Source organism: Mycotypha africana (genome assembly GCF_025528875.1).
Source record: "Mycotypha africana strain NRRL 2978 chromosome Unknown BDF20scaffold_2, whole genome shotgun sequence".
Classification (NCBI taxonomy): domain Eukaryota; kingdom Fungi; phylum Mucoromycota; class Mucoromycetes; order Mucorales; family Mycotyphaceae; genus Mycotypha; species Mycotypha africana.
In genome coordinates, this window is record NW_026515726.1 from 944,792 (window position 1) to 964,008 (window position 19,217).

The 19,217-nt window shown below is 37.8% G+C and overlaps 9 protein-coding genes across 9 annotated transcripts; 1 reads left to right on the forward strand and 8 right to left on the reverse strand.

Annotated features, from left to right (window-relative positions):
• Nucleotides 1-53: 53 nt before the first annotated feature.
• BDF20DRAFT_277394 (uncharacterized protein) lies at nucleotides 54-2,503 on the reverse strand. The gene is made up of 7 exons (XM_053075067.1): nucleotides 2,245-2,503; nucleotides 2,070-2,156; nucleotides 1,911-1,994; nucleotides 1,717-1,844; nucleotides 1,518-1,639; nucleotides 706-1,440; nucleotides 54-625 (listed from the first exon to the last, which is right to left on the reverse strand). The coding sequence occupies exons 1-7, from the start codon at nucleotides 2,398-2,400 to the stop codon at nucleotides 534-536; spliced, it is 1,404 nt and encodes a 467-aa protein (XP_052938960.1). The 5' UTR covers nucleotides 2,401-2,503; the 3' UTR covers nucleotides 54-533.
• On the reverse strand, nucleotides 2,504-3,788 carry BDF20DRAFT_276078 (S-adenosyl-L-methionine-dependent methyltransferase). Its single transcript, XM_053075063.1, has 6 exons — nucleotides 3,541-3,788; nucleotides 3,333-3,476; nucleotides 3,158-3,243; nucleotides 3,002-3,102; nucleotides 2,787-2,942; nucleotides 2,504-2,715 (listed from the first exon to the last, which is right to left on the reverse strand). The coding sequence occupies exons 1-6, from the start codon at nucleotides 3,569-3,571 to the stop codon at nucleotides 2,607-2,609; spliced, it is 627 nt and encodes a 208-aa protein (XP_052938961.1). The 5' UTR covers nucleotides 3,572-3,788; the 3' UTR covers nucleotides 2,504-2,606.
• A 511-nt stretch (nucleotides 3,789-4,299) lies between these two features.
• On the reverse strand, nucleotides 4,300-5,420 carry BDF20DRAFT_276521 (peroxisomal biogenesis factor 11). Its single transcript, XM_053075066.1, has 4 exons — nucleotides 4,999-5,420; nucleotides 4,720-4,916; nucleotides 4,537-4,647; nucleotides 4,300-4,460 (listed from the first exon to the last, which is right to left on the reverse strand). Exons 1-4 carry the CDS (start codon nucleotides 5,326-5,328, stop codon nucleotides 4,403-4,405), a joined length of 696 nt encoding a protein of 231 aa, XP_052938962.1. The 5' UTR covers nucleotides 5,329-5,420; the 3' UTR covers nucleotides 4,300-4,402.
• On the reverse strand, nucleotides 5,421-6,674 carry BDF20DRAFT_276520 (uncharacterized protein). The gene is made up of 3 exons (XM_053075065.1): nucleotides 6,668-6,674; nucleotides 5,486-6,596; nucleotides 5,421-5,422 (listed from the first exon to the last, which is right to left on the reverse strand). The coding sequence occupies exon 2, from the start codon at nucleotides 6,498-6,500 to the stop codon at nucleotides 5,577-5,579; it is 924 nt and encodes a 307-aa protein (XP_052938963.1). The 5' UTR covers nucleotides 6,501-6,596; nucleotides 6,668-6,674; the 3' UTR covers nucleotides 5,421-5,422; nucleotides 5,486-5,576.
• Nucleotides 6,675-7,395: 721 nt separating this feature from the next.
• BDF20DRAFT_276337 (uncharacterized protein) lies at nucleotides 7,396-9,383 on the reverse strand. Its single transcript, XM_053075064.1, has 7 exons — nucleotides 9,073-9,383; nucleotides 8,939-9,010; nucleotides 8,712-8,856; nucleotides 8,261-8,389; nucleotides 8,080-8,136; nucleotides 7,944-8,009; nucleotides 7,396-7,872 (listed from the first exon to the last, which is right to left on the reverse strand). The coding sequence occupies exons 1-7, from the start codon at nucleotides 9,349-9,351 to the stop codon at nucleotides 7,784-7,786; spliced, it is 837 nt and encodes a 278-aa protein (XP_052938964.1). The 5' UTR covers nucleotides 9,352-9,383; the 3' UTR covers nucleotides 7,396-7,783.
• A 5-nt stretch (nucleotides 9,384-9,388) lies between these two features.
• On the reverse strand, nucleotides 9,389-10,632 carry BDF20DRAFT_851102 (FUN14 family-domain-containing protein). Its single transcript, XM_053080003.1, has 4 exons — nucleotides 10,250-10,632; nucleotides 10,040-10,171; nucleotides 9,770-9,972; nucleotides 9,389-9,695 (listed from the first exon to the last, which is right to left on the reverse strand). The coding sequence occupies exons 1-4, from the start codon at nucleotides 10,377-10,379 to the stop codon at nucleotides 9,489-9,491; spliced, it is 672 nt and encodes a 223-aa protein (XP_052938965.1). The 5' UTR covers nucleotides 10,380-10,632; the 3' UTR covers nucleotides 9,389-9,488.
• Nucleotides 10,633-10,733: 101 nt separating this feature from the next.
• BDF20DRAFT_832513 (ATP-dependent RNA helicase uap56) lies at nucleotides 10,734-12,120 on the reverse strand (the record flags this gene model as incomplete). Its single annotated transcript, XM_053078547.1, has 2 exons — nucleotides 10,734-11,809; nucleotides 11,886-12,120. The coding sequence occupies 2 exons, from the start codon at nucleotides 12,118-12,120 to the stop codon at nucleotides 10,734-10,736; spliced, it is 1,311 nt and encodes a 436-aa protein (XP_052938966.1).
• A 1,081-nt stretch (nucleotides 12,121-13,201) lies between these two features.
• On the forward strand, nucleotides 13,202-14,032 carry BDF20DRAFT_278005 (uncharacterized protein). The gene is made up of 3 exons (XM_053075069.1): nucleotides 13,202-13,255; nucleotides 13,365-13,657; nucleotides 13,731-14,032. Exons 2-3 carry the CDS (start codon nucleotides 13,450-13,452, stop codon nucleotides 13,994-13,996), a joined length of 474 nt encoding a protein of 157 aa, XP_052938967.1. The 5' UTR covers nucleotides 13,202-13,255; nucleotides 13,365-13,449; the 3' UTR covers nucleotides 13,997-14,032.
• A 306-nt stretch (nucleotides 14,033-14,338) lies between these two features.
• BDF20DRAFT_904637 (trehalase-domain-containing protein) lies at nucleotides 14,339-17,717 on the reverse strand (the record flags this gene model as incomplete). Its single annotated transcript, XM_053083056.1, has 5 exons — nucleotides 14,339-14,608; nucleotides 15,323-15,563; nucleotides 15,643-17,347; nucleotides 17,427-17,496; nucleotides 17,607-17,717. The coding sequence occupies 5 exons, from the start codon at nucleotides 17,715-17,717 to the stop codon at nucleotides 14,339-14,341; spliced, it is 2,397 nt and encodes a 798-aa protein (XP_052938968.1).
• Nucleotides 17,718-19,217: the final 1,500 nt, after the last annotated feature.

The window sequence follows — 19,217 nt, forward strand, 5'->3', positions numbered from 1 at the left end:
TTACACTATTGTTCAATAGACATAGGGTGCTTTAAATTTACAAACAATGACAATGAATACGCCTCTTTTGTATACAATAGAACAATAGAGCAAATAGACCACCTGATGTATACAGCTCAGAAAATATATGCTATAAATATGTCGAGTGGATGGCTATTATCCTTTATGTTGTATGCTCAGCAGCTATCGTTGGTGGGCCTTACTCTCTTTTGTCAGCTACAATACCCAAAAAGAAAAAATAATATAATACTCAAGCGTGTTTCCGTCAAAGAAGCATGTATGAATGCACGAACAATGTGTATAACATCATGGCCCTCATCATCGCCACTAGAATTTTTAAAAATGTACACGCATCAAATTAACAATATTATCAAAGGGCTAGCAAAGTATACATACTTCATCATTCCCCAAAAAAAAAAAAAAAAATATCATGAAGAAAAAGGTATATTACTGTGTAAACGAACTTGTAGTTTAATTCATACAAATTTGAACACAAATTTGTCACTAGAAGCGTGCTGTTCATGTATGCAACTTTAACTAACACCGTATACTTTGGCAAGCTTTGTAATCACATTACTATCTAAAGACTGGCTATTTCTTAGTAAACCGAATAACGACCGTAAAACTAATAGTACAAGTGAAAGTTTGCGGTTAATTTGATGATCACAATAGCATCGCATTTCTCATAATATAACAAATTCTCACCTTGTTGATGCTTTTTCCCTAAAAACATAACCAGCATATCAATTCGTTTTACTTTTGAAAAGCCCTTCAGAACATCCATAATGTCTTCTGGCGTTTTCTCTTTAATATATTTTGTTTCCAGTAGCTCAAGAATCTTTTCAAATTGTTCTGATTCCAACGAGGATTTGAAAATATTAGCATAAGAAGAGGGTGGGATAATGAGGAAGTACTGGTATAAAATATCGTCGCCCCTAGCTTTATACGTTTTCCAGTCCCTTTCAAATTCGAAATTTGTAATAGGACATTTGAATGTTGGAAGTGCTGCTATAGCAGTTTTTTGTTTTTTCGCTGTAGATGTATGTGCTTTTACATTATCGGTCACTTCCACTTTTTCTTTGTTGTTAAGAGAGCTGTTTGAGACTTCAATTTGCTGTGATGATTGCTGCTTTTCTGCGTCCATAGTTGGCTTCTCAATAACTTTGTCGAAGTCCGTCTTCTTCGGTTTGTTAAAAGTTGGCTTTTCTGTCAATTCAACTGTTTGTATTTTGTTCGCATCTATATATTCTTCATCCAATACATGAATGGGTAATCTTTTCTTAGTTTCCTTAGAAGGCGTATGTTTCTGTCGATTAACCGCCGTTTCTGAATTTGAGCTAGTCTTCTTAGTAGCATCCGGTTGCTTCAGTACTGGTAATTTCTCCAACTCCTCCAGCACAGCTTTATTGTTCGGTTCAATCTTCAAAGCAGACTCAAAATCTAGAAAGGTATGATTAAGAGTAACCTCGTTATTTATCAACAGTAACTGAGGAAGAAATAGTAGCTTTACACTTTACCTTTTCGAGCTTCATTCATTCGACCTAGTTCTTTCAATGCAATACCCCTTCTCCAAAAGGCTTTGACGTTGTTAGGTTGTAGTTGAATACCTCTTGTGCAATCTCTTTCTGCTTCTAAAAAGCTGCCGTGTGGATTTATTGATAGATAAAGTCAGTTTTCAAATGCTCTATCATGGTCTAAAAATCGATCTTTCTGTACCAATTTGTTTTCAGAAAAGCCATTGCACGATTGACAAAGTATACAGGCTTTGTCGGATCCATTTCAATAGCCTTTCCATAGTGTAATATAGCATTTTTATAATCCTTCTTGGCGAAATATACGTTGCCCTGGAAATACATAATTCACTTTAATATTACCCACAAAAATTGTTTACTGTTGATGGAAAATATTACTTTTGCTTTCTCTGCTTCGGCTTTCTCTGCTCGCGATAAAGTTGTCGTTTTGTTTGGTGAGACAGTGTGTGTTGTAGCTCCTGTCTATATATACATCAGTTAGATAAAACCACCACATGTCCGGACTATCTTTTATGGTGCTATTGTAAGCTGTCATACCTTTTGCTTACTGTATAACTTTTGTAAACCAGTTGCTTCAGCCTCGTCTAGTAGGATGTCGGCTGATTTTTGAACAGGCGGTAAAACCTTTGAGCATTAGAATGAGTTCAGTGGGATGCAATCTTTATGACATGGTGAGACTATAACGTAAGTAGCAGGTACAATTAAAAGCTACCTGGTCGTGCATGAGCTTTCTTTTTGATAAACTCTCGTCTTTTTTACTAATTTCTTTCTCCCATTCAACAAGATCGTCCCATATTTTGGATAGATCTGCTGAAGTCGCCATTTTGAAAGTGAAAGGTTTGAAAGAAGAAAAAAAAAAACACAGCATAAAAATTTCTCGAATTGCCAATTTATGCCATACACAACGGAATGAAAAATATCTATTATAACAGCTTTACAGGATTAGTCCCTTCTACACATATACAGTAGTGGCATTTAACGGCAGTATGTTCTATGTCTCGTCTCTGATAGACTTTTAACGAGCGACTATCTCAAGACAATAGTATATGAAAAAGAATGGTTGGAAGAGTCTGATTATTTCTTTTTCCAAATAGCTATCTTTTCCATGCCAAACCTTTCAGCGTGTCCGATAGCGTCGTTGATGTACATTAACTCAAAATTATCGGCCAATAGATCGTGGTAACTAGAAGGAACAGATAATGATCAGAAATTGCTATGGACGAGCCAGGTGCAATCATTACTAAATGTGCTTACATTTCTTCGCTCAGGGGAAACGGAGGAGGTCCGCCTTCTTCTTCTTGACCGTTTACTGGGTACATTAGAGTAATCAAAACACCATCTTTAGCAATAATTTCATTCATTCTCTTAGCCCATTGAGGACGCAAATAGGGCTCCATCGCACACAAAAACCTATTTCATATCCATCAGTTACATTCTTTTCATTAAAGATGACAAGAAGTTCAACATACGTGTAATCATAAACTAAGTTGTATTTCTGCTCAGGTACTTCAAAATCGAAAAAATCAGCACATATAAAGTCAAAATTCTCTTCTTTTGCATTGGGGTATTTCTATCAAAAATTCAAATTAGCCTACTGCTATCCAACCTCACGTTTGCTTACGTACCTGATTTAGCAGGTCAACGCATGTTTGGCTAATTTCTAAGCCTCTCATATGTCTCTTTTCACTGGCAAAAAACTCGACGTCGTAACCTGTTTGTGCGTATATGTAAGGGTTCCATGGGTAAATCAATGGATTATTACTTCATTGTAGTGTTTGCCAATTTTTTGCTTATGTTTACCATGACCACAGCCCGGAACCAAGCCCAATCCACTGGCCGGTATCAGTACCCTCGCTTCTTCAGTTTGCAGTAAAGTTACAAGAGCTGGACTTGGTTGACCATAGTCCCACCTAGAACGACCTTGTTGCCATTTCTTTTCCCAATCTGCTAAGAGATAAATTGTTAAAAGCGCATGTCATAATTTGCAAACCTACTTTTTTACTCCTGCCTATATTTGTTCGTAACTGATCTTCCGACATGGCTGTACAAATTTGTGAGTGGTACGGGGCAGAAAAAGAAAAAAGGTTTGACAACAAACTTTTTCGGTTAATTTGTTCTAGAAGTCTAAAAGCTTTATTTTAGCCAATGATGCGGAGCGAAAAATTTAAGCCTACTTCGCAGTAACAGATTTGGGGCATGGCATTGGAATTGAAAAGGGGGATGGCTACCATTATTAGCAGGAAAAGATACATCAAACCTACACGCGCATAGTATGTTCCAATGATGAATTGGAGTAGAAGTTATTTGAACCGAGGACATCGATTTGTTCTCTTGATTTGTGTACAACTACCAAAGCTTGATAAATAGCGACTTAATGTTCATCGTTCTCCCATTTTTAAAGAAGTGTAAATGGAAGGAAGTTGTAACAATATGAAAAACGGTCTCCTCAGAATGAAATGTAGTACACATAACATCAGCGCATTTTACTTAACGAAATACAGATATTTTGATGCACTTTGCTATTCCTTCGATCTTGTGCTGTATTTTTTTTTGGCTTGAAAATAAGGTGGTAGTACACTTTCCGTACTAATAAGTTGTACCTATACGCTTCTGAGTTTGCTATTGAGTCTTTTCTTGTAAAAAACGTACATGATGCTGTATGCATTATATTGCATTTCACTCCGCGTTAGTGAAGCTATTCAAAAGTAACATCCAGACAGGCTTAAATCAATTTTAAAAAAAGTATAATCTCCATTTCGAGAGCTAAAGTTCAGATATCAAAATCACCGCTTTGTATTGACTAAGAGACATTAAAAAACATGCAGTCGAGAAACAACTATTGAATATGCCCTCTTTTCTCTTTTGCTAAATTAGGAAGAGTTTGCTTTTTTCCATTGCGTATTCATTGCCATTGCAGAAGATACCACACTATTGAAAGGCCATCAAATGAGTCCCAAATAGTTCGAAGAAAGCATAAGTAAATGGTAAAATGTGGGTAACTTACCCGGCAATTCCAATAGCTGCCTCATTCAGCTTGAGCCATTTTAAACTTCCTACTGGTATACATATGTCAAAGAAATCTTGACACAATTGATAACGGACAGCATCTATTTGTCTACACGAAAGATCAAAAGATGGCTCGTTAGCATTTTGTATTTACCATGGACGTTCAATCAACTGTTTTTACTTTTTCATCTTTTTCTGCTCAAGTTTGGAGTCTCCTTTGTCGTCTAATGTTTTTCTATCGTCTACACGAACAGAAAGTTTTCTAAGTTGGTATAGTCCGGATAAAATAGATGCTATCAAGGAAATAAGCCAGCACTTGAGGCCTAATCGATTGATTCTTTTGATGTTTCTCAATTTAAGAAAGTTGACAGTATCCACCTATTCGTAGAAATCAGTAAGCCAACTTTAGCAACCAGCTGAGTTCCAGCTTTAGGGTCTTCATTCAATATCATGCTATTACCAAACTCAAGGCTTCAAGATTGAAATAAAAGAAATTGCTTGCAAACTTGATAAAATGTAGCATTCTAAGTACAGGATCTTCTAACGAAAGGCTTTTAATACTTGATTGCGCAAGCTCCAAGGGCTTTAAAAGTCGAAACAATTTACGGCCTGTGGCCAAATGTGTTTTCAAATCTGTCCATTGTTGTATAGTCTTTTGAGAAGCGCCTTTTTGCAGTAAATAAAAAGCATAAAATCGTGCAAAATATTGAACAAGTCTGCATAATTTTTCTCGACCATTGGTTACACTAAGGTATTTGTTCAAAGCCGTAATTTGACTGTCTGAAATCATCCTGTGGCAGTTGGACTCGTTCTAGCACAATTACGCGAAAAATCAATTATACCAGAAGAAAGAAGCCTCTTTGAATACCTAACCCAAAATGGTTCTGGAAAAAAGGCTAAGTGATAAAGGTGACTACTGTTTATTGTTCAATTTATGATCCGATTACATAAGCAATAGTTTCATGAATACTTGGAAATCGATACGGTAGGTTATAAAGAATGGCTTCTTTTCAATTCACAAAGAACAACAAAAGCCGTTTATAATTGATGTAGCTCTTGATTTTGTCTGGGTATTTTGACTGTGTAAGTCGCAAAGTGGCCGTTAATAAGAGTGGTAAAAGTTAAATAACCGTCTTCCGTAGAACATATATCTGAGGAGGAAATGAGTGAGCTGGGTTCTTTCTTGTGTGTCGTGGTTTTTCTACACTGAGTGTAATGTCTGAGCTGTTTAGATCCGGTAGTAATGTTACTTACAGTAGAGTTTATATCTGATGAGGAGCGAATACTGCTATCAAGGCCTCCAGTTACCATTTGCTGTTTTGATAAAGCCCTGCGGGTGCGATTTTTTGGCCTACCACTAAGCTGCTGTTTTTCGACTTTTTCTCTATTGTTATTTTGCAGACTGTTTACCGAACCGCTTTGACTCATTGCCCAGTCTTCATAACGTTTTGTGGATCTTTGGCAAATCTCAGTATGATTCAGCCGTGTCTCTGTATATCTTCGCTTCTTCTCTTTGATGCGCTTTTGTTTAGCATCTTCTAGTTGCATTATATCCGCCCAACTGCAATCCAACCTACTATCGAAAACTGATGAGGTGCTTTGGATATTGGCCACCTCAGTGTTTACAATCCCATCCAGTGGAAAGCTCTTTTCTTTGCTTAAAGTTTCAGTTTCTCCATCAGTATCTGTGCTTATAGATCCAACTGGCGTTGATAGCGAGCTATCCGAAGAAATATGCAAGGGTGAAATCACATCTTCCCGATCGCACTCTGTCTTCGCTGTCGTTTTCAGGTTTTCAAGAAATTGTGTCGCAAAATCTGAAAATTCCCTCTTCTGATCTTCCCATACTTTTCGTAAAGCATCTGTGTGTAACTGGAAAAGCTCAGCTCGAAGTTGGTCGAAGTACTGCTTAAGCTTGAACTCAACCATGTTATCTATTTTTTTGAGCAATTGCTGGTGCATGTCTTCAATAATAAAAGAGGCATTCTTTTCTTCCGCTAAAGTCTGTTGCTGTTGGTAGCATGCGTTGGATTGAACATTAGCAAACTGTGAAGGTAACTATGCATATTTCAAATAGAATTTAGAAACAAAATTCTTAACACGACTTGCGTTTGTACAATCATCAATACCTACAACTGAAACGTCGCTTAGTTTTCGAAACGCCATGAACCTGGGACTAACAGCACTGTGATAAAGGTCTGAATTTGATAGACTGCGCACAAATGAAGCTTTTCTCTTACTACCACTTCCATTGTCAAGAGAAGGTTCAGTATCACTTGTTGAATGCTGTATGTGGGGCACACTCACGTTTGTAGCAAAACTGAAACCGCTGCTGATCGGTTTTCTTGAAAGTCTTCTTGTTTTCTGAATATGCGAAGGAGGGCATAAAGCGTTTGGCGTCATTATTTCTTGATGCAGCGACAAGTTTACGACTTTTTCATTCATATGCTGGCTACTCCTTGTTAACGTCTCTTCATCATTACCATTCGGGCTTGATTCTAATTGAGCTATTAGTTGGTCAATCTTTGTCAGAGTCTTAGCGTTTCAGCTATTTGATCTCTCAAACCTCCTTTTGCATTCGCTGTTGCAGCGTTTATCTCATCAAATAGGATGTGTGGAGGATAAAGGTATTTATCAGACACTTCATCGCTCTATGTATACCCATCAGCATTCATAAATAAATATGAGAAGTCTGTTAAACTTTCATCAAAGTACAAAAAATGGCATTACTTTGTTCACAAGTGTTTCACGCTGTTTGCTTCTTGAGGGTGACTATTGTTGAGAGAGACGTTAGATTGAACAGTTGACGTATCATTAATTCACTGTACGTTTACCATCAACGGACTATCAGTAAAAGGTACATTATTATTTTCGCACGTCTTAACAATTGCAGGCATGCTTTTTTATTTTTTTTTTTGCTTTGGTTGTGTGCGATTCGTCAAAGTTAGAAATATGAAGTTCTCGAGCAGTTAAAAAGAAGAAGCAGGAAAAAGAAAAGCCTCTCTACATTGTTGTTTATAATGTCAAAGAAGCAGAATCATGTATGACAGATCTGTCACAATAAACTCTACATAATCAGCCCACACATCAAATATCTGTATGAAAACCAAAACGAAAAACGTGGCAAATATAATCGGTTACGCAAATGCAATTTGCTCATCCAAAAAAAAAAAGCTGAACTGCAGTATTAGTACGTCTAATATCCGTGTTGTACTCGAGCCTCTGTGTACTCAATCACAATTACACTAGAACACGCTAAATAATGAAAAAAAGGAAAGCCTAAAGTAGATGGCTGCCAAAATAAACCATGACCTGTGCATAATTGATTTTATATCTTCCGAGTCATGGTGTGCAATAAGTGTTCTCGTCAATTAAGGTCAACCACTGTATCTTTTTCTATCTCACTGTAAGCAGGGGGCGGTATATCAGATTCTTCAAATGGATTTCTTGACGAGTACCTGTCGTCGGTGACTACAATGAAAGTAATATGATATGAAATAAGCACTTATGTAGGAATAATGATGAAGTGTGGTATCCCTACCGTTAAATGAAGACTGCTGCGCTTGCTCTGTATGATATCTTAGATGTTGCCGTCTCTCTGGAAATGGTGGCGGTAACGGAGTTATTATAGTTGTAGATGTTGGTAGAAATGGGTTTGTGGTACCTGATAAGTGGATCAGTCAGTAATGACACAGATCAGGATGTGCAACTATTCAACTTACTGAGCTCGTGCTGGGGAATCGACTGGTTTTGACTTCTTGGTGGCAAATCAGGTAATGGTCGTCTTCTTAATGGTTCTGTTGGGTGATGAAGGCTGTTATTGAGGGTGAGAGTATTGTCGTCGTTTTGATCTATAATAACGTAATCACATTAGCAATCTGTAGGTTTTACAATACTAAGCAGCATGAATAAAGCTTTACTTCTTGAAGAGAGGGTTGCAGTCGGCACATTCCTAATATTTGATCTGTTTATACTTCTGCGCCCTACACCTGAGCATGTCAATTTGCGTTTACTTCATCAATAAATAAATGCTGAACGTACCTCGACTAAACAATCCTCTGATACCTTCTTGAGTTTCGTCTGCTTTTCAATTATTTTATTTTTTTTTGCAAGTGTTACACATTGTCACATAACGTAAAAAAGAGTCAACCTGTACGCTTAGCAGATACTTACAGTTATTTCTACTGACTATAGCTGGAGTAGACACAGTAGTTCTAATTGCGTTCATTGTTGGCCTTCGTTGTTGTGCTATGCTTTCTCGTTGAAGTTCTTGGCGCCACCGAATCAATTCTTCTCGTACTGTCAACGGCTTGCCGTTCTATTGGAAGTCGAATAGGATTTTTCTCAGCAGCCAGAAATAAACAACAAATCTCTTTGCAATTGTCCTTTTGATAACTTACCGTAAAAGGATTAGTAGAGACGGATCCTGCCATGTGGTTATCAATTCCTTTGTGGGGTAGAGTTCGTACTGTCTAGAGTGGGATTTTACTCAAGATTTATCAACATGGTTGATGATGATTGATTGCAAACCTACCTGTACGATAGCCCTACGATCGCGGTTGTCAATAATAGGAGTATGTGGTAACGATCTCGATGTGGGTATACTGCTTTGCTGATGTATAGATTGATTGAAGCCAGTGGTAATGGTGTGTTGTTCTTGACTCATACTTAAAAGCAAGTCCAACACATCACTTAGGTCATCTTTATCTGTAGACCAAACTATATCCTCTATTACAGCAGCATCAATCTCAGGAAATGCTTCTTTCAAGACTTCTATGGTTGTCGTTGTTGTCTGATTCGAAGAATGCTGCATCAATAGAAAAATTGAAAACGAAAGAAAAAGGAAACGCTTAAACGTCAATAAAAACACTTTTATTATTTCAAGTCAGCTTATTGCCTCAAGACAATCTATTTTTACTTTTATGCAAAAGTTGAAAATCTGTAAATAATTTAGCCGTAACGAACGCCTACATAAAAACCAACCAAGAAAGTTGACTTGAATTGGATGTTGTTTGTTAAGAAGTTGACAAAACCTTGCCATTTCGTATGAATATCACGTCTGGTGACTCTGCCGTCCTTGTCAAGATCTAATGTCTTATTGTATCCGCTTTCCAATCTGTCCCAATGAATTGTGACATAACCTTGTTGTGACAAATACTATAGTAAAGGATTCATATTTAGTGCTGTGCCCTTTTAATTTCGTCAATGGATAAAAAGCGTGTTCCAAATACCTGTAAAAATATAAAACCTGTACCAACAAAGGCAGCAAAGACCTTGCCTACTTTCTTAACCAAATAGCCTGTACATAGTCCAAGGAAAGTGCCAAATGTAAGTTCGCCTCGACGCAATAGACGTTCCTGGTCTTTGGTTGATACTTTGGTGTCAAGAGGTGGTGTGGTGGTAGCAGTAGCAACCGAAGAACGAGCAAAGGCAGCTATTGTCCGTATAATTCTCCGAATTTAGTTCAGTCTTGTTATTAAACGAAGGCAAATTTCAATTACCTTCACAATGAACAGGTGCCTTATAAAGCAAGGGTGTAGCAAAAGTTGTAGTAGCTGCAGCCACAGCGAGTATTTTAGATGGCTTTGGTGTGAATTGAATAAAGGTTGGCTTAATAGGCTTGGCAAATGCGTCTAGTGTGAAGGAAAAGGGTATATTAAGCTACAAAACCAAATAAGCCTTTATTTTTGATACACAAATTAAATTCAAACCTTTGTTAAAAACTTTGCTAGCTATTGAATATTGTCTTGCTGGAGGAGAGCGAAGTGCATTATTTAAATTTTGCCGACTGCAGAGCTTAACAGCATCATTATGAATAATACGTGTTGTATAACGAAGCATGACTATAAAAATTGATAGAAAATGAGTGAAAAAGAAAAGGCCATTCTTTCTAACAATTTCGCATAAAACGGACGATCCAAAAGCGGGGGGAACGACCAGTTCGAAAAGCTACAATTTCATTGGACATAATCGAGCAGCGAACGTTTGACATTTCGTCATTGTGTAAATTTTTTATTTATAAGCTTTCTGCTGCAATATGATATAGTGATACTTGTTTGATTCGAGAAAATTTGAAACGACAAAAAAGAAAAAAAAAAAAAGGAAAAAAAAAAAGAGAAAAGGCAGAAAGAAATAGGGCTATTCTTTAATATTTATGTAAAATAAACGATGAGTGTGCTATTTCAGTAGATTTGCTTAAGAAGTCATGTAAGAGTTGATATCAACTTCCTCAGGTAATGATTCAATATTGACTTCGAATCGGCCTTGTACATCATTCAAAATACCTGTATCCCTTTCGTCAGAAATGAAGGTGATACCTAAACCTTTGGTACCAAAACGACCGGCACGACCCACTCTGTGGAGATAGGTATCAGCACTATCGGGCATATCATAATTGATAACGATATTGACACGTTCAATATCGATACCACGACCAAAGATATCAGTAGCAACCATAATACGCTTTTCGAAATCCTTGAAGGATTTATAGCGCTTGATACGTTCTTCTTGGCTCATTTGAGAGTGAATACAGATACTGGGGAAGTTACAGTCAGTCAAAATACGGTTCAGTTCATTGGCACGAGACACAGAACGGACAAAGATACAGACTTGATTGAATTCTAGAGTATCGAGTAAATCATTCAATTTGCGGTTCTTTTCTCTTTCTTCTAACTTGATGTAAAATTGTTGGAGACCATGAAGAGTCAACTTGGCTTCATCATCAACATAAATTTCAAGAGGATTTTGCATGAATTTCTTGCAGACAGGACGCATTGCTTTAGCCAAAGTAGCAGAGAACATCATGACTTGCTTGTGATGCGGCGTAGAGCGGAAAATATCTTGAACATCACGACGCATGTCTAATTGTTCCAACATTTTATCACATTCATCCAAAACAAAGTGTTTAACGTTGGCTAGCTTAAGACTATTATCACGGATTAAAGCGAGAACACGGCCGGGAGTACCCACAAGGATATGAGGGCACTTATTTTTATCCTTCAAGATTTCAACGTCTTTTGCCATAGGAACACCACCATAAAAGACTTCCGTACGAATATCAGGAAGGTATTTAGAGAAACGAGCGTATTCGTTTTTGATTTGGAAAGCTAATTCACGAGTATGACAGAGGACAATAACGGATACTTCACCGTTGACAGGTTCGAGTTGTTGAAGAGTGGCAAGAACGAACACAGCTGTCTTACCCATACCAGACTTGGCTTGACATAGGACGTCCATACCCAAGATAGATTGAGGAATACATTCTTGTTGAACTGTTGAGTTAAAAATAGCGATGTGGTTAACAAAATATCCTTGGGCTTTCTATTGACTTTTGATAGTGATTTGTACCTTCTGAAGGGTGTTCAAAACCACAGTCAACGATACTTCTCAACAATTCGGGCTTCAATAAGAAATCACGGAAACCGGTAGAATGAATACCGACGTAAGAACCCTTTTTATCTTTTTTGTCATCATCTTCGTTTAAGGAATCAACTTGCTGGGCAGCAGCAGTTTCCTGTTGAAGAGTTTGTTCATCTTCTTCTTCGTAATCAATGAGGTCATCGGCATGGTCGGTAGTAGACATGTTGTGATACTGATGAGACGATAAGGAGAAGAATAGGGTTGTGTGAGTAAAGTCAATTCAAAAACGATTTTACAAATCAAAGCAACTATAAGTAGCGGCTTCTTTTGGCTGGCTGTTCTCGACGTTTTACTACTCCAACGATCCATTTGAAGTGGATATTTTCTCCATATTGAATGGCTTTTGATTCTCGGATAATTTTTCCTTTTTATGTTCCTATTGAGAATCATCTTGAACTGCAAAGATCAACACAGAGTCGTCAATGTAATGAAAAGATGGAGTCTATCTACAAAAGGGGATCTATTCTAAGGGAATATTCGTTGCTGTAGCGTAAAATAACGTAAACAGTGTATAGCCGCGATAGAATATATCGAAGTATATCTGAATACAGAACAGTAGTTTTGTAGCTATTTTGATTGTGTGTTGTGTTGTATTTCCCGAAAAAAACAAACAATATACGGAACACCAGCTGGTTTATAACTGACTGGAAACCTTCTACTAATTTTGTATCCAATCCGCAGAACCAAAGTTGTGAAAATGGGTAAACTTAAAATGATGGCAAAGCGAAAACGAGAAGGAAAAGTGTGCATTTCGTGTATAATTATAGGTTTTTAAGTGTGTCTTTTCATTAACATTTCCAAGCCATGTGTTGAACTTGTTTCAACTGCTATTGTCGTTGATCTTTGTTTTCAATTTGCCATTTTAACGTTCTTCATCCGAAATTTTGGAGATGACGCGTCACCTTTCAACTTTTTGCTTGCAATTTACATACAAAAACACCGAAGCCAATTGAAATCGAAGGAGACGTGTAGAGCGATACGCACGAGCCAGTTGCCAAAGAGTTCGACAACATACCTTTTAAATACTTTGTTGGATGGAGTTGTAAGAGTTGAAAAGAAGCCGTAGAGGGTCTTTTTTATAAGAAAGGAAAATGGATGGATGTGGTCGAAAATGAAAGAAAAAGAGAAAAAAGAGCGTTAAATTGTTTATCTCAACATAACCCACACACTACCCCCCCTGTCTGATTGTCCGTTTGCATTCTTGACATTTCCGACCCGAAAGTTTCAAGTTACCGAGGCGTCGGGATTTTGTCGGACAAACGTTGATGACATTTGGATCAATCCTACGTAGTACATAGGTAAGAACTAAACCAAAAGGAGAGATCGAAACCATCAAAACTTTAAGTTAGAAACCTGGGAAAGCCTTCTAACTTCCTTTGCTTTTTCCTTCTTTATTTTTGTTTACAGAGTAAAAATTTTAAAGACAACACGACAATGGCGAACAAAATTATCATACTTGGTATGAAAATCATATCAGAATTGCTAAACATATATGCTAATTAGCACGAGTGGTCTGATCCTTATTGCAGGCGGTGGTGTTACTGGCTTAACTACTGCTATTTGTCTTTTGAAAAACGGTTATAGAGATGTGTTGGTACTGGCTAAACTTTTACCAGGCGATTTGACAACCGAGTATACATCGCCTTGGGCTGGTGCAGCAATGGTTACAGCTGCTGAGCCAAACGATATCAGACTCCAAGGTTAGTAATTGCTTTACAGTATGCCACAGCTTACCACAACCATAAAATTTGACAAATTTACTTCTCACGACAGAAATGGACATGCACTCAATAAAAGAATTTGAACGGCTCGCTAATACCGAAGCAGATGCTCATGTTATGCATTGTCCCGGCGTGCAATATGTTCAGGCACCTAATGGTGGTATGAGCCCTGATGAGGACGTCTACTGGGCTCGCAAGCTCTACTCAAATTTCAAGGTGATCCCAAAGGAAAAGTTAGTTTCGAAAACCGATTATGGTTACACATTTGATTCCTGTAAGACCCTGCTTCTGATTTTCTCAAGCTTACTTTGCTACTAATTTTCTGTAAACGGATCAACTTGCCTATACTCAATAGTCACAGTTAATGTACCAAAGTACTTAAAATGGCTTTTAAAAACAGTTCAAAGCCTTGGTGGATGTGTAGAAAGGAAGAGTTTCAATAGCATTCAGCAAATAGTGGATGAATATCCTGAGTATGATACAGTTGTCAACTGCACTGCTTTGGGCTCTAAATATCTTGAAGATGTCAAAGATCAAAGCCTGTATCCTGTACGTGGGCAAACTATTCTTGTTCGCGCTCCTCATATTAAGGTTGGTTTGGTTGTAGAGAAAAAACAATTTTTGATTTGGATAAGGAACTCAAGTGCTATTTTATTTACTTTACAATGTAATGATAAGACACAACAATTTATTGACTGCCCAGATTCCTGGACGTATGTCATTCCCAGAGATGATGGCACTGTTATTTGCGGTGGAACTGTAGACAGAGAAAACAGCCAAAGCCAACCGGATGAAGCTATTACCAAAGATATTTTGGAACGCGTTTACCGCCTGTGTCCTGAAATAACACACAACAAAAAGGGCATACAGAATTTTGATATTGTTTCCATCAATGTTGGTTTCAGGCCAGCCCGCCAAAACGGTATACGCCTCGAAAAAGAATACAAGTGTAAGTATAACAACATTTCAAAGAAGAATATTTGCATTGTGGAATTTTTCCTTTGAAAGCCACGTTCCTCAACAAAGTATATCCTTAAACCGATTTAGACCGATCTAATGGACAAAAGATAACGGTGTGTCATAATTATGGCCATGGATCTTATGGTGAGTAAACGAGAAAACTTCCATTACCCAACCATTCTTTTTCCTTCCTTGAAAGGGTACTGAAAAAAAAAAACCAAAACATTTAGGCTACCAAACAAGCTGGGGATCAAGTATGAAGTTGGTGGAATTACTTTCTAATGATCATGTCAGTAAGCTTTGAACAACTGATGAATATCAGAGCAGAGATCTGTGATAAACAAATTCTAAGAAAGATACACCACAATATTGTATATTTTGTATTTTTGATATCGTTTAAATAAAGCAGGATGAATGCAATATCATTTAATTTATAAAGCAACAAGGTAATATACCACTATACTATCTATATAAAAGTAGAAATCCCATCCATTCACTGAACTGTTAGATATGATGATGTGCATTGGAAGTTGTTGAACCATCCGATAAAGAAATGCGCGTAACTGCTGCGGTAATACTTCCGTTACGAGTAATTGCTCTGGCAGCCATTGTTGACGTACGTCGACGAAGTGCATTAGCTTCCTCCTCTTCGGGGGTGATGCCCAACATACGATGCTCACGAACCATAGCTTTTTCGAATAATAAATCTGGAAGAGTACAGGTGCCGAGTGCACGACGCATTTGCGTAGTAAGATAGCTAAGGCCGACTTGGTAAGATGCATTCATCCATCCAAAGCCTTCGCGAGGGACACACTTGAAATCTGTACCTACATTTCCATACTCGACTTCTACCTTATGTGATAAGCTGACGACATCAAATTTCTCAGGTACTACACCATTGAAATCAACAAAGCCTTTGGTGATACTAGTAAAAGAAGGTAGAAAAAAGGTTAAGCCTCCTATTACCTCACGGAGATTAATCCATTATTACCAAATGTGCTTACGTGAATAGCCATCGGTAAGCCAATCTGGCCGCTGTATCTCTCATACCATATCTATCTAATCCAACCCACGCCAACATTTGATGAGGTGCCCAGCCAAAAGGAAAATCCCATTGCCGGTTAGGTCTTTCCAAAGAAATAGTGCCGCGTGACGCTTCGGTACCCGAAACGAGGCCCCCTAACACTTCAAACTTGGGTAGCGAATGCTTCACCATTTCCTGTGCTTGATGATCACTAGCAACGCCAGCCCATAGAGCCCAAAACGAAGTAACACTTTCATACGTCGTTTGCTCTTCTTTGACAGTATCATAGTCAAAGTATAAGGACTCTCTTTCATTCCACAAATACTTATCCATACGCTCACGTCTTTGCTTGGCTCTTTCCAACCATTCTTCGGCGTTCTGCTTGACACCGTCAAAATCCTCCAAATCGCCATCTAAAAGATCACGTATAGCGCCTGCAATGTCAATCTCGTATTTGTATAGCAAACAGTTCAAATCAACAGTAGCAAGGTTTGCACAGACTTTCTCGAATCGGTAAGTAGTATCATGGCCTGATTCACGGACAGCACGATCATGCAAAAAATATTCATCGAGTTCTGGTTCTTTGATATCACCATCATTGTATTTTTGATTGAACTCTTCGACCGAAATGTTGTGTTTTGCGGCAAAGGGTTCGATAATATGAACAAAGTGAGAAGCTTCTGTTTCTGGAGGAATGCCCGATCCATCTGGACGATACCTCGAAAGCATGGTCTTTTTATCTAACCTAGGCTCACTCATCCACACTTCCCAATACTCCTTAATTGCTGATTTTAATATCCTTCTGAGCCAAGCTTTGTTTTCTTGTTCATCGTCAGGGTGAAGCCTTTCGTAAACCTTTATTGCCATATCCGTTAAAAAGGGAGGCTGAGAACGGGCGAGATAATACGAACGGTTTGCATTCAAGATTTTTCCATAATGCTTGATTTGGTATGCAAAATTTTCTATCATACTTCTCACCAATCCGATACGTCTATCTTCCAACAAGCCTAATGCTGAAAAGTAAGAGTCCCACCCATACATTTCGTTGAAGCGACCACCAGGAACGACGAAAGGCTCGCCTGTTAATGTCATTTCACCAGCCATCTCATTTTTTACTTTTTTCATGGCCAAGGTGAGTAAGCCAGGCCGCTCATTAATGCTTTTCACATATTCAGCAGTGATTTCCTTTGGTAAATATTCCACCTCCAAATTCATATGCTTCCGTTTTTCTGCTACTTCTTTGTAAAATGTATATGCCTCTACATCACCAAAAGGGACATAGATACGAGGATTTTTGTTGCTGGAACGATTCTTTGGATCTGGGCAAATGACCTCCAAAGAATCGGCACTAATGCTCCGTGTCAGACCGTCCCAGAAATTATGACGTATCATACGAGATAATCTATCTACTGGGTTTTCATTCAATCTTGCTTCATCCAATACAATGTGCTTTCTTCCGTAATCATTCGCAAGCGCTAATTCTTGTAACAGATTGGACAGCATATAAGTTCCTCGAATGTCTATTTTACGGTAGCCACCAGAGTCAGCTGTACCAAGGGCCATCGTTTTAGGGCCCAAATCATTAATGGTAATTTGGAAGTCACCGTCCGTATCTTCTTGTTCAAGAATTTTCCTTTGTGTCTCCTCCACGTCAATCAAAAAACGACGAGCTTTACTCTTATCATCTATAAATTTGTAGACTCGGTTGGTTTGCTTCACATCCCTTGAGTGTATGAACCTATTGAAAAAGACCAAGCTACTTACCATGCGATGCACGTCGTTTACGAAACCCTTCAATATTGCTTCCACCGACTGGTATATTGCCATGGCTTCTCTAAAACGGATAACAAAGAAAAGAAGAGAATTAAACATAAAGAAGGAATATTACAGTGTTGAACTTCTTTATAGGGCATATCCACGATTGATACAGCTAGCTGCCTTTACATTGTAGGTTCTTGTTCTATGCCTTGCATTGTCGCCTGTAGTATAGTAAGTTGATGCAGGAGCGTGAGCATCGACACTTGGGCTCACTTCAAAGGTTGGTAGCTTTGTCATCTTGATAGAAGATTAAAAGAGGGAGAAGGAAAAGACGAAAAGAAAGAAAAACCAAAACAAACAAAAAGAGGCATTGTTAGAAATTTAAATAGGCTTTCTTTATAAATGCAGAGGGACAGCAGTGAGTTGCAAAAAAGGGGATATCTCGTTCGAGCAGGAAATTTCTCAGCGGATAATCCTATCCTAATGGGAAGAAGGAACCTATGATGTAAAGTTGTCATATCCCAATATTGAGTTTTTATTTTGTTTTTTTTTCCTCTTCACCTTTTTTTTTTTTTTTTTTTTGTTTTTCTTTTGTCTTTTAACAAATGCTTTGAACATTTAGGTTTATGATTCCTGATTAGTATGTCCAGCATCACTACAATTGTTGGCAGCAAATAAATAAGCGATTAGAGTGCCATCAAGTCTCTTGTTGAAAAACTTGAAAAGAAATCCCATTTTTAACTTTATAAAATTGCTCCAGTGCAAACGAACAGAAGTCTAGGTGCCCTTAAATACTCAAAATTGAATTGCCTCGAATACTATCTATTAAACATAACTTCTTCAGAGGCTATTCTACATTCTTAGATTTGGTAACTCTTTAAGTAAGCTTAGTCTGAGCAAGAACAGTACATGCAGTTGTCAAATTGTATAACCAGTGAACATTTGCATTAAAAAACAGTAGTGAGTTGGATCTGTTACTATATATAGCGGGTTTGTGAACCTTGAGTCTTAAATGCAGACTAAGAAGTGCGTTTAATCGTTTTTGAATATGAATAAAGCATAGCGGCAGACATCTATGCTTAAAGAGGTCATATTCCTCTAAACAATAATCAAAGAAGTACTAAAGTACACAGACAAGTAATAAGTAGTGGTGGAAAGTAAGAAGAGAAGCAACAGGCAGGTAAGAGCATGCTTCTCTTAAATGCTTGTGTAAACAGTCAAATTACTGAAACACCCCAAACTATGCAGGCATACGTTTTGACTATAACATGGCCGAAAAGAAACAGGGACGTCCCTTTTTAGGTCATGTAAGCCACTCTCAATTGGCTGGCTAATTACTTACACTTGCGATTAAAACCTTAGTATCCGTCGTAAAACTCTCTCCTATTTATGCCCGCATACTCCTCATAAGCTTGAAATTTTCTTAGCGAGCGACTGGTCAGATGTTCAAATTTCAAAAGCTGGATAGTAGTTTATTTCTTTTGAGGACCAGAGTCATCTAACCATATATGATATAATTCAGAAAGTAGTTTAAATGACTACGACAACGAAACAAAATAGCAATACAATAAATATCGAAAACGCTATTGCGAACTGCCTTATCTGATAGATGACAAATAACTTACCCGGACTCGCTGCCGACGTTAAAATCCGTAGAAATACAATTTTTCAATTTTTTCTGCGCCCTTCTTTTTCTATTTTGTTTGTTTGTTTCTTCAAACCTATCTTGCACATTGGCCCTTTCTACTTTTTCTTAGTGCAAGAACAATCTGTACCTATTATATAAAATATATGTTG

Coding starts and splice junctions, on each gene's coding strand:
- BDF20DRAFT_277394 (XM_053075067.1), bottom strand. CDS start 2,400: ATGCTGTGTTTTTTTTTTTCTTCTTTCAAACCTTTCACTTTCAAAATG. Junction 1,441..1,517: donor AATGAATGAAGCTCGAAAAG/GTAAAGTGTAAA, acceptor ATACCTTTCTAG/ATTTTGAGTCTGCTTTGAAG. Junction 626..705: donor AGGGAAAAAGCATCAACAAG/GTGAGAATTTGT, acceptor TTGTACTATTAG/TTTTACGGTCGTTATTCGGT.
- BDF20DRAFT_276078 (XM_053075063.1), bottom strand. CDS start 3,571: ATGTCGGAAGATCAGTTACGAACAAATATAG. Junction 3,477..3,540: donor TCAGTTACGAACAAATATAG/GCAGGAGTAAAA, acceptor ATCTCTTAGCAG/ATTGGGAAAAGAAATGGCAA. Junction 2,716..2,786: donor TTTCCCCTGAGCGAAGAAAT/GTAAGCACATTT, acceptor TGTTCCTTCTAG/TTACCACGATCTATTGGCCG.
- BDF20DRAFT_276521 (XM_053075066.1), bottom strand. CDS start 5,328: ATGATTTCAGACAGTCAAATTACGGCTTTGAACAAATACCTTAGTGTA. Junction 4,917..4,998: donor ATCTTGAAGCCTTGAGTTTG/GTAATAGCATGA, acceptor TTCTACGAATAG/GTGGATACTGTCAACTTTCT. Junction 4,461..4,536: donor GCAGCTATTGGAATTGCCGG/GTAAGTTACCCA, acceptor GCCTTTCAATAG/TGTGGTATCTTCTGCAATGG.
- BDF20DRAFT_276520 (XM_053075065.1), bottom strand. CDS start 6,500: ATGCACCAGCAATTGCTCAAAAAAATAGATAACATGGTTGAGTTCAAG.
- BDF20DRAFT_276337 (XM_053075064.1), bottom strand. CDS start 9,351: ATGCAGCATTCTTCGAATCAGACAACAACGACAACCATAGAAGTCTTG. Junction 8,390..8,711: donor TATAGTCAGTAGAAATAACT/GTAAGTATCTGC, acceptor ACGTTATTATAG/ATCAAAACGACGACAATACT. Junction 7,873..7,943: donor TATACCGCCCCCTGCTTACA/GTGAGATAGAAA, acceptor ATGACTCGGAAG/ATATAAAATCAATTATGCAC.
- BDF20DRAFT_851102 (XM_053080003.1), bottom strand. CDS start 10,379: ATGCTTCGTTATACAACACGTATTATTCATAATGATGCTGTTAAGCTC. Junction 10,172..10,249: donor TAGCAAAGTTTTTAACAAAG/GTTTGAATTTAA, acceptor CCTTCACACTAG/ACGCATTTGCCAAGCCTATT. Junction 9,973..10,039: donor GGCACCTGTTCATTGTGAAG/GTAATTGAAATT, acceptor TACGGACAATAG/CTGCCTTTGCTCGTTCTTCG.
- BDF20DRAFT_278005 (XM_053075069.1), top strand. CDS start 13,450: ATGCTAATTAGCACGAGTGGTCTGATCCTTATTGCAGGCGGTGGTGTT. Junction 13,658..13,730: donor AAACGATATCAGACTCCAAG/GTTAGTAATTGC, acceptor TTCTCACGACAG/AAATGGACATGCACTCAATA.